Source organism: Mastomys coucha, unplaced genomic scaffold (genome assembly GCF_008632895.1).
Source record: "Mastomys coucha isolate ucsf_1 unplaced genomic scaffold, UCSF_Mcou_1 pScaffold15, whole genome shotgun sequence".
Classification (NCBI taxonomy): domain Eukaryota; kingdom Metazoa; phylum Chordata; class Mammalia; order Rodentia; family Muridae; genus Mastomys; species Mastomys coucha.
In genome coordinates this window covers 48,728,686-48,740,505 of record NW_022196897.1, presented here as the reverse complement: position 1 = coordinate 48,740,505, position 11,820 = coordinate 48,728,686, and the positions used below count along the sequence as shown (strand labels likewise).

The window sequence follows — 11,820 nt, the reverse complement described above, 5'->3', positions numbered from 1 at the left end:
TTTTTTGCCGCGATTTCTTCCCATTAACTGGGAATGATTAAAATAGCTTTTGCATAATCCTCCCCTTTCTTTCTTGCCGCTCAGTCTGTCCCCTGTCCTTCTCTTTAGGAAGTCATTGGCCGACCGTTTTAAAAAGTCGCTCGAGCCAGTCCACAAAAGGCTTTAATTAATCATTCTCACCTAAATAAGTGTCAAGAAAACGTGTTAATTGGAAGGACTTGCCTTGCACATTGGTGTCCGCTTTGCCACAAGGAACCCATTTGCCTCCTTGAAACCTCCAGTGATTGGGATCCGCCAAAATCACATCCACAAAAATATTGTAATGAGCGGTGGGATCGAGACCAGAAATGTTAAAACTCAAAAAGGGAAACATGCGCCTGTTTAAATTAAGAAGAGAGAGAAAACAAGGAAAAAGGAAAATAAATGTTAAAGATTAAATGCAAGAAGAGGGGCGCCAGAAAGCTAAGCAAAACTTGTCCTCGCCGCATGTCTGAACGAATGTTTGCTGATCTAGAAAAGGGGTAGTGGGAGAAGGGAAGACGTAGGGCCGAAGTCGGGAAGAGCAGCGAGCGCTCTGGAGTGGGGGATCGGCAGGTCTCAGTGCTCGGTGGAGAGCCGGGGTGGCGGCCTGCTTCTCCACCTGTCGGCACAGGCCGGCTTGGATGAGTCGCTCTGCACGCCTAGGAGCAGCCGAGGCTCTCCGTCTTGTTCCAGCCACTGACTGGTTCTCCGACCGCATTGGCACAGCAGGCTCCCCGCCACCAACATATCACCACGGTGCTTATTATCCCTTCCACTTTCCCCTTTTCCAAAACCAGCCAACTCCAGGACGCACCCGAGCGCCTTTCCACTCCGCTCCCCGACCCCACACAGTCGCTGCCCGGCGGTCACAACTTGGGTGCGTTCGCCCAGTGTCATGCCTGGAACAGCCGCAGCCAAGAAAGTAGCATTACCTTCCCTGTTTAGTGATGATCATCTCCGTTTGATGCCGATGAAATTTCAGCCAAAGTGGCCTGTTGCACAGGTATACCTGCGCCTTGCCGGGCACCAACCCGGGCTGGGTGGAGGAGAACTGGTAGAAAGGGGCTCCTTGGTAGGAGTGGCCGTACTGCTGTGGGTAGGGGTAGCCGGCCGTGGGGTAGCCCTGCGGCGAAGAGTTGGAGAGCAGGCTGTTGTAAGCTCCGTTGGTGATGACCGGGTGGTGGGCCATGTAGCGACTGGGGCTGCCGATGGAGAAGGCGGGATGCGCCGGTCCGTGCTGGCCGGGGTACGGGAACATGGCACTGGGAGCGGTGGCCGCAGACTGTGGCTGGCTGGACTGAGAGAGGAGGTAACGATCTGCAGCAGAGCCATCGAAACTGTGACGAAGCTCAGAGACCCCGTCCAAGACAGGAGAGAGTTTACTTCTCTGGACGTCCCCTGGTGAGTCCTTGGAGTCAGGAAAATTGTCTGTATCTGACTGATTCGTCATCCCCCTGGTAATTTTTTTCAAAGGTGAACTTCTCTCCAGGTTGTCAGTGGTCGAGATAATGGGATGATCATGCAAGACAAGCTCAGATCCGCCCGAATGTGGGTAGCTGCTGCTCACATTGAGAAATTTCTTGGAGAGCATGATAGAAGGAGAGAGGCAATGCTCCAGCTGCATAGCTCTAGAACCTGAACGCTGGCCCTCCCGTCCCTGGGCTTTAAAGTCCTGTTTATCATAAACTAGGAATCCACAGACCCCTCACTAGACAGAAAGCACTTCAACCAGCAAATGCTTCTCAAAGGTTTGATTTACTTTTTTTTTTCCCTGGGAGAAGAGATTGGCCAATTGACACTATGCAGCAATCAGAAAAGGCTCACTTTTGATCTTGCTGCTTATGCAGCCGATGAAACGGCTCTTGCCATTGGTTAGCTGCTGACAGTAATTTAATTAGATAGACATTAATTAGGATAATCACCTGGCTCCTGGTCGCGACGATCATGGCAAATTGAAGGGGATGATTTTATTGTTGGCTTGGGGGGTGGGGAAAGTGTGTTGGTTTACGTGAGCTCTGTTATGTCACCTTTAAGCTTTGTGACCACTGCTTTAGGAAGATTCAAAGATGTGCAATTTACTAAACATTTCTTTACCCCCCCACCCCTTCTCTCTTTAGAGAGGAGGGGCGGAGGAGGGAATTCGATGATGCTAGGAGACTTTTCGGATCTGAATGAGCCAAATATTCAGTTGAATGTAACGATTTCAAGTGCAAAGTATACAAAGCGCGAGCCGGTGGCCTCTTCTCGCCCTGTAAAACTTCCAGAGTCTGTCTTTTCCAGTTAATACACAGAAGCATACACACCTGAGCCTGTGCTTTGTTGAGTAGGTATTGCGTGTCCTTGACGCCCCCTCCCCCACCTTTAAACTACACGACTAAATAAATAAATAAACAAACCTCCGCCGCTGAAAGCCACAGCGTTAAGAGAGGAGAAGAGGAGGTAAAGCAGCTAACCCACCCAGCAACCCACCTCAGGAAGGTTCGGTTTCCGGCAGGGGTAGAGAAACAGTGACAATCTATGATCTCCTTTTTAAGTTTTGAAATAATCATAAGCCATCGCGCTGAAGTGCTTTAATGTATTTGCAGTCATGTTTACTGGGTCGTTACTAAATATTTTATCAGCCAACTTGGTTGCAGATCATCTGAAGAGCAGCTAGCTGGGGGCGGGCGCCATGTATCCTTTGAGTCCCACCGCACTTCCTCCTTTCGGAGGCACTGGCTTGGTGACAGGTTCAGAAGCCTCGCCAGGAAAAAAAAGAGAGGGCTAAGTCCCCAGTGCAAATGGGTTCGCTAGAAGCGTTGATCTGGGGAGACAGAGTGGAAGTGGTGTCAAGGCGATGATCTTACTGGTGTGTGTGTGTGTGTGTGTGTGTGTGTGTGTGTGTAATGTTTACATAATCCAGAGGGAGAGAAAAAGAATCCATGCCAGTAATTTTTAAAAGAGGATTAGCGAAAAGAATCGATTTAAAGAGATTTTGGCACAAGGAACAGGAGGCCCAAGCAACTCTGAGGTATAGAGAAAAGATCTAGTATCTATCTGCTTCACTGGAGACCAGCCGCCAGCCTCGGGCCAAGAGAACCTGAGATCTACAAACCCAGGGCTCATGCGTGTGTCCAGGCATGGCCAACCTGCTTTGTGGCTTTCCTCCCTGAAGGCAAGGAGTGCAGAAATGCAGAGCCAACCCCGGACGTAGCTCAGCTCGGCCAGCAAGGTGGCTGAGAGGCAGCGAGCTCAGGGGGAATAAGAGAGTGCCAGGCGACCTGTCTGGCTCAGGACCGAGAGGCTCACACTCCACCCGTGTCGCAGGCAGGCGGGGCCTGGGAATCTATCTCCTCCAGATGGTGCCTCTGCCTTCAAGCCTGCGGTCTGAATAGCCCTGCCAGTGCAGCAGAGTTCAAAGCTTGGTGGAACTTGGGTATGGTCAGAAAAGAGTTAACAACAGATTCAAGATGTGCGGGAGTTTGGTCTGCAGCGGCCAGCACTGAGCACAGACTGCACCACCTCTCTCAGAGGCTGGGCACTGTGGCTGCAGAGGGTACAAGCTGCAGCCTCCCACAGGGCACAGGAGCAAGACCTGGCACGGTGGCCATAGGCCGGACAGGTTGATGATCAGATGTCTCAGAATCAAGTAGAAGCAATTTTCTGGGAGAAAAAATAATGCCAGACCCGTTTTCCCTTTGAAAGCAAATCTCAGCTCCTATCCAGGAAGCTTCATGAACAGGCTGGATTTTAGTTGTTCCTACATTAGAGCACCAAGGTTGGGGGTGGTGGGGTGAATAGGTGTGATGGTATTTGATGCTTTCCTCCCTTTAATCTTTGCTGCTACATTTGCCCCATTTTACCTGATTGTGTCCTCCTCTGTGTCTCATTAGCTTCTGTCACCAAGTGCCTCTCCTCACCCTCCTGGTTCTCATCTTGCCCCTTGAACAGGACACAAAACCTTAAGTACTATTAAGTGCTATTCTGGACACTCCAAACTGGCTTCTTAAAAACACAAGGAATGGCAAAGTGCCCATCTAAATGTAAAGAGGGTAGAAAAGGAATGCACATTCCTTAGTTTTTTAGGAGCTGAATTTGGAGGTGAACAGGCACTATGACCCATTTTCAATAATCAGCCCCCAAACCTATGGGTTCCTCACATACAGGCTTTGCCTTGAAATGGGTGTGAATTCACAAGGAAAATGAAGACTCTACCAAAGTCGTGTTAACCTTAAGATCAGGGAGGGACTTGGACTGTGTACATGAGCTTCCATAGTAGTGGTCCAGGCAGACTATTTGAATAGTGTAGTTACATCTTTGTTACGAGGGTGGCTTCAGCTCCTCACTGCTTGTGTTGGTGGTGGTTGGGGTGGGGTTACCTTGTGTTTAACAAAATGGTTCCATAGCAGGCTGCTGATAAGTGGTAACAAAGCAAGGTGTTGAATGTCTATTAGAACAACCTGACTGATTACTTAAGAATATAAAAACAGACAAATGATTTTTGGTATGAGGGACTGTGTCAAGGTTCTGAAGCTGATGCTGTTTCCAACATGAGGCAGGCAGGAGAGAGTGGTACCTGGGAAAATCAAGGGAGCCCCCAAGGTCAAGGAAGAGCAAGCCAGGTGCAAGGCAAGCCCTGCCAGCCACAGAATCTAACTGGGCCTGAGCACTGAACCCAGGCCTAGAAAGTCTTACATCTTTCTTTTTTAAAACACATACTCACACAAACACACACAATCTAATTCTAACTAATTCTCCAGTATCTGTGAAAGTTGTCATCAATTATAAACGGTGAAAACCCTATATTTAAGAAGGGAGGGGGCAGGGAAGGAGGGAGGGAGGGAGGGAGAGAGGAAGGGAAGGATGGAGAGAGGGAAGAAGAGTGCCTATAAGTGTGAATTAGTCCAAAGGGAACATCCAACCCTCCACTTTTTCTTTAGTTTTAAATGACCAGTTGCAGTCCTGCCAACTTAATGTTACAGTTAACAAGACACTATCACTAAATTTAACATACGGCAAGCAGGAAGTGCCCAGAGCATCTCATTCAACCAGAAAAAGGAAAACAAACAAACAAATAAATCCATTGAAACACATTGGGGAACTTCAACAATTCTACCTCCAATTTCTGCCAGTTTCATCAGATGGTTAAGTGCACACAGAACTGTTTATTAGGGCAGTACTTGGTATACTATGGTACTCATGGTAACCCTAGTAGGTGAAATCACAAGTTACCCAGAATAATCCTCCTTTAACAAGGAATTAGAAATACTTTGACTATACTTTTACAAGGAAACAACCTAGAATTAAATATTTGTCTCTATACTGTTAGCAACTCCTTGGAGTGCTCAGTAAGTTGTTTCTGAATACGTATTAACAAGGAAGATAGGGTTATCCGTTTACTTGAGAAGCTATAACTGCCAATAATCAATACTATGGAATCAACCATTGAGCATCAAACTCAATTCAGGAAAGAAAACAAAATTATTGTTTATAAACTCATGGTATTCAATTTACACTAGGCCTTTTTCCCCCCTCATTTACCTTTGAAGGAAACATATACCTTCTACCACTAGGTTACATGAAAATCTAGTGGTCTTTCCAGCAGCCAACTCCTAGACAGCTTCAAACTGTTCGTACAATATACTCTTCAAATTGTGATAGTTTAAAATAAAATTGCCTATCTTTTAAATGTAGTATTCTGAAATCCTGAAAGTGTAATGTTAAGATATGAATATATAATGTTGGATTGAGAGAAAGGCTTAAAAAAAAAAACACCTCAGCATTTTATCTTGGGTTATTCACTAATGAGGAAGCCACTCACTAATGGCAATCATTAATTTGCGAAGTTTTGTTATCACAGTGATGTGTATGTGTTATTAGATTTCAAAACGCAAAGAGAAACATAGCTTTGTGTGAGATTTCCAAAGCGCTGTCAAATGTTACTCTGTCACTTCCACCCAGTGCCAAAAAGACCTCGGGAGACATGGATTGTAAATGTATTTTATTTTGTAAGCAACAATCAAAATATATTTGTGCTACTGATTTTTTTCAAATAGTAAATGGGATCTTAACAAAATTTGTTCACTTTGATGTATTCCTGAACAACTTTGGAATCTGCAAAACCCGGACAAAATAAACAGAAGCAAGTGCACAACTGAGATGGGAGGTGGCACAGGTGTCTCATGTCACCAGATCACCTTCAGTTCCCCTGACTGTGAGCATTAGGAACAAGGAAGGACGATACACTCAGAGTGCCACTAGCAGCTCCCTACACCACTTTATTTAAACACAACGGTATCCAACATTGCTGCCAAGCACTGGACAATATTTGAAGTCATAAGCACATCCACATGTTCTTCCAAATGACGTTTGGGATCCTAAAAGGAAAAATAAAAATGTAAAAGAAGAAAAAGAAAGGATTGTTGTATTACTGGTAAACTATTTTTTTTTCAAGAACAAATTAAATTAGTAATGAAGCCTAAATTTACACATACTTTATCATTCAGCTATTCCAACACATTGTTACATTCTTGTGTTTTCTAAATTTGTTAAGCTAAAAAAAATTACCCAGCGAAAGTGTGATCTGTGCAATCAATGCTAGCTATAGACCTGGGGCACAGGTTTCCATAAAGGGCAACAGGTGAGGCTCACAGTCACCTGATTTTAAGAAGGTGCATTTATGTATGTGTATATCCCCAAGTGGTAAGAATATTCTATCATCATTATATTTTAATGTCTGATGATGCTTTATTTAAGGCATGAATAAGGTTATAATATGAATTCCTTTATCTTTGTAAAAATAAATATGAATTCCATATAGCCTTAATATTCAAGAAAATGATTCAAAAATATTCTTGGATCAAAAGCCACTGTAATTGAAAACTTTAAGTATAATTTGGGCTAATTCTAAAATGTCAAGAATGCTTCATCCAGCTCTTCTAGAAAACTGTATCAGTGAAACTTATACAGGCACAACTCTTAAACCTGATCAGACCCATTTTAAATAGGACAGGTTAAAAATGAAACTTAAAATTGCATTATAATAATAAATTAACATGTTTACTTAAGTTTAAGGACAAATAAGTTATTTCATCTAAATTTGAAAGTTTAAAAGAAATAATATATGCAATAAGAAACTATTTTAAAGCATTATTTTCTTACATGTGTTGAAAATAATTAAGATGCATAACTTTACAAAGTCTTCTTCCTTGGATTATGTCTTTGGTCTGTTTTTCTTATCCATAATTTCAATATACCAATTTCTTACAACTGAGACAGTACATGCTACAAGTAATCCCAATGACTAGGCTATATTACTATTATTTAGAAATTAAATCTTAACACATTACAGGTGAAGGTCTTAAGAATGACCAACAGTGCAAAAACAGGCCAGTGACCTATGTGCCACATTTTCAAACAATGGGCTCAGTGGTCATGCCTGTGACTCCAGGGTCTGCTAAACAAAGGCAAGAAGATCTTTCTGAGTTTGATGCCATCCTGGTTTACACACAAGCAAGTTCCAGAACAGCTAGGGCTGTGACACAGAGAAATCCTGCCTCAAAAAATCAAACCACCATGATTCCGATGGTATCTCTTTTGTTTAAGACAAGTGTGTGTGTGTGTGTGTGTGTGTGTGTGTGTGTGTGTGCACGCACTTGAGCATGCACAATAGCCCTGGCTGTTTTGGAACTCTGTAGACCAGGATGGCCTTGAGCTCAGAGATCCAACTGCCTCTGCCTCCCAAGTGCTGGGATTAAAGTCTTGCCCACTGCTGTCTGGCAATTCTGATTTCTAAACCACATCAAATTATATATTTTCAGTTTCAATTTTAACTGAGTCCTTTTATTTTCCTGTGGGCTGTTAAGGATAGATATTACTAGAAACCACAGCTTCAGAAAGTAATTTATTTAGTGAGTTCTAGAAAGGGTAAGGCTCCAAACTGATAATCTAACATATTAGATGAAAATACGCAGTTGAAAATGAAAACAAGGCTAATACCACACAGACTAGAAAATAAGATGAACTATTTTATTTTGGTTTAAGGGTAGTCATTTTTAAACTGTATACTCAGAATGTACTCATATTTTAGTTCTTTATAATATATGATAAAAGAGAGACCTTTGCCCCACTATTCTGTGGGATTAATTGGTTTTACAGTGAATTGGTAACTCATTTATCAGTTATCTACATTACTTCTTGTGGCAGCTGGGTGATTCTTAGAGATTTCCCATCCAAGAATGGTCCTGGCCCAAACCTACATAGCGTGTGAGATGTGATGGGATCAGAGCATATGGTAGAATGGCTGAAAGCAAAGACAGCTTAGTGTCTTGCATCTGAAATATCAAGATTCTGCCAACATCAGCAATATGATAACCATGTTCCATGAAATGGGGAAAAATGTAATCAACATTCTTTAGAAAAACAGTCTAATTAATCTGTAGATTCTTTTAATTGCTGGGTATGTTCTCCCATCCTCTGATAACCAGGCTTAAATATATATTTCATCTTAGAAGAGCAAAAGAATCACTATTTAAATCCTTTCTCACAGTGCAGTTAATAGAATTCTAAACTTTCTCAGGGAATCAGCTATATAGTAACAAGAATGTACCTATAAAAATGGTTACACATGAAGAAAATCTGCAGGAATACTACCTACTTATTGAAAAAAATATTGTTAAGAAAATTGTTATTAAATAAATCTACCACACCCTTATTATTTTATCCCAACTATAGTAAAATTGTATCTAGACCTGAGGTTCCTTTAACTTATTTTTAGTATACTATTTTCACTAAGTATGTCATAGGTAGAGATTCGTGATTTATTCTCTGCAAGTAGTAAAGAGAATTTGACATCAAATAAATATTGTAGCCTTTAAAATTTAGTATGTTTAAATAACAGAAGAAAAATGTAATATAAACAAAAACAAAAAAAAACCTATGATCCCTAAACTAGTTTTATAGCTCCAAGAGCATGTCAGCATGTGACTGTACGACCTGTTAGTCTCCTCACCTGCTTGCCGACATTCTTTATTGCCAGCTGCTCAGGTGTCATCTTATCTTCTTCTTCTACAGCCTGTGAATGAACACAAAGGACAGAGTTCCAAATTCTGAATTTACTTTTCCCACTAAAGAATAATCACCAAAGCAAGGTGATCATAATTTTCATTCAGAACACTTTATTCAAACAATTTGTTGGAAAAGTAATTTTGCTTCAATCCAGAACAATTTTCAGGGTAATGAAAACTATTATCACCATCATTTAGAAACACTTAAGAAAATATAAACAATAGCAGAAAATATCACACTGGCTCACTAAAATGGCACTGAGAGATGAGGAGATGGGAGTCCGAGGAACCCTTCGTTGCTTAATTCCCCTTTCTCCCTACCTCCCAATAGCTTCCTTCTCCAAGTTCCCATGTCTTCTTCATGTCTTTCAACAATCTAGTCTATGTGTATCTAGTAGCTACTTAATATTATTAAGGACCAAAAAGACCTGCTGACTTTTGATCTAACACATGCATTATAAGTTAATCTCTACACATCTCTAAATCTCTACAATATATATTTAGAAAAAAATCATAATTCCACATGAAGTAACCGTAAAGAGTTTCAAGGTTTTAGCATCAACTTAATTATATAAATTAAAAACCAAATTAAAAACATGAAAACCATTTCTACTACTTTAGAGCTATCTACAAATTCTTTGTGTCTAGTCAAAGCTTTCTAGCAAAACCCCACAATAATGAGACAGTTAGGCCTGAATGGCAGCATTGCACTCTCAATAACCACATCCCAATCTAAGAAGTCTGCATGTGAGCAGTGCGGGTATATTACAGCCTTGAGACAGAACTTGTATCTGGTGAATTCGTGGTCTATAATTTATTCATGGCATCTGATAAACAGAAGATGAAGAAAACGTAGTGATCACCAACCTCCAAAAATGCTACCACAGCATTAGCACAAAGATGGTTATAAATGGGGGTAAAATGTAGTGTCAGAAAACAGAAAACCAAATCCCACCGAGGATTTGATTTGGACACTCTAAACTTAATAATCTCACAGCTGCCAAATTTCTTCATGTGTGAACAATGAACATGTAGGAAATGCAATCATCAGACATTTCCCATAAACTGGGAAGTTTGGCTGTATTTCACACCTTCTTAATAGTTTTGTAAACAGAGAACTTGAAAATGAGCAAAGATGGCAAGTGTCTAATTTTATAAATGGACAAACTATCTAGAGAATTTTCGCCAGTAGAACCTGCCTAAAGAGAAAAGATGGCGAATATCTCTTGTGTCTGCTGATTACTGGAGGGTGCTTATTTGTAACATATTAGGAATTATGCTCAAACCTGAAAGCAGGAAAAATAAAACTCACCAACACTCCAACTAGAATTCCCCAGACAGAGAATATGTTCATTTTCAAAGTCAGATGTCACTCTATTAGTCTGCTAGTTATGAAAGTATTTTCTAAAGAGGAAATAAATGGCTTTCCTACTTTTCAATGTCTTACAAAAATAGAAGCACCGAAAGGCAATATAGTTTATCTTTCTAAATTACTTTCACAATTGTGACACTCTACTTTGCTGACTTGAAAACATGTTAGATGAATGGAACAATTCTCCTAAGTGTGTACTCCACACCCATTCAGTGTTAGCCATTCTACACACATATCGACAACAGTACTTACTACAGTTCTGGAAGAAGGCAAGAGTTTTGGAATTTGGCTCAAAATGCCAATCTACATATAAATAATCATTAGAGAGTATTTTGGATCAAATGCAAGAATCAGAGAGAGCAAATACACAAAGATGAAAGTCAAAAGCACTTAAAGCTTTTTAATATTACTTGAAAGGATAAAGAGGATATAAAAAGCGCTAATAAAATTTAAAAATCTTGTTCAACATTTAACCACTTTACCAATTAGTTTTTCTATTCCCAATAATTAAAAGAGAGTTCACAAACTCTTTGAGAAGTGCAGATGGTAAAAAGTACTCCCAGCCATGGATGCCATCTGGGAGATGAGGAGCAGCTGTAGATTTAGGCATACACTAAGGTTGCAACCCCCCACGACAGAAGACGTAAGCACATCATTTCCAGTATAAGACAGACCAGGTTGTGGCATCCGAGACCTCCATACTTTCTCCTACCTGAGTTACCTATATCTCATCTCCCATCTGGGCAAGACCAGTCTTTCTTCACTCACAGTGCTAATCTGGCTAGTCCCCAGGAAAAATTAAGAAATGGTAGCAGCAGTAACAAATGAAATTCAGGCACAGGCAGTGTCCTCACTAGGCAACTTCTGTGTTTATGGCAACTTCTGTGATTTGGCTTCAAAATTTGCTTTTGCATCCGTGCTCCTCGGTTTACTCAACCAACAAAAAAGCACTGAAAATGTTTGTGGCTATTCACACTAGAAACGTTTCTAACAGTTTATCAACAAAGACCCCCAGATGGCTATCCCATCATGCACGGTCTGCACAGTTCTAAGAAATTCTTGGAATTTGGTCTGTTATGTGATCGTAATCCCCTCAAATGTACCCTCTAAAGAGACTTTTATAAATCCTTTAACATCATTCTCTTTTTCTTTTACCAAAGATTAAATTCTTCAAATGAACAATATCACCATTACTTATCTTTTAACACAGTCTGAACCCTTGGCATATCACAAGCATTCAGAGCAACTCCAGTTTTCTGAACACCTGTACAATACACTGCTCCAGTGACTGTTTTCTCTCCCATCCCTTAAGATGTCTTATTCCATATATTACCTCTGACTAGCCCTTTGGCTGCTGTTTAAGATGTCTTAGTCCATATATTA

The 11,820-nt window shown here is 41.1% G+C and overlaps 2 protein-coding genes across 2 annotated transcripts in view; both read right to left on the bottom strand.

Annotated features, from left to right (window-relative positions):
- Nucleotides 1-1,937, bottom strand: part of Tbr1 (T-box brain transcription factor 1) — an 8,289-nt gene extending 6,352 nt beyond the window's left edge. The window contains exons 1-2 of the mRNA XM_031370395.1: nucleotides 954-1,937; nucleotides 223-377 (exon numbers count right to left, since the gene is read on the bottom strand). Of these exons, the coding sequence (XP_031226255.1) occupies nucleotides 223-377; nucleotides 954-1,645 (847 nt within the window). The 5' untranslated portion in view covers nucleotides 1,646-1,937. The remainder of the gene's footprint in view (nucleotides 1-222; nucleotides 378-953) is intronic.
- A 4,047-nt stretch (nucleotides 1,938-5,984) lies between these two features.
- Psmd14 (proteasome 26S subunit, non-ATPase 14) overlaps nucleotides 5,985-11,820 on the bottom strand; it is a 94,197-nt gene continuing 88,361 nt past the window's right edge. Inside the window, exons 11-12 of the mRNA XM_031370394.1 lie at nucleotides 9,011-9,073; nucleotides 5,985-6,377 (exon numbers count right to left, since the gene is read on the bottom strand). Coding sequence (XP_031226254.1) covers nucleotides 6,279-6,377; nucleotides 9,011-9,073 — 162 coding nt within the window. The 3' untranslated portion in view covers nucleotides 5,985-6,278. The remainder of the gene's footprint in view (nucleotides 6,378-9,010; nucleotides 9,074-11,820) is intronic.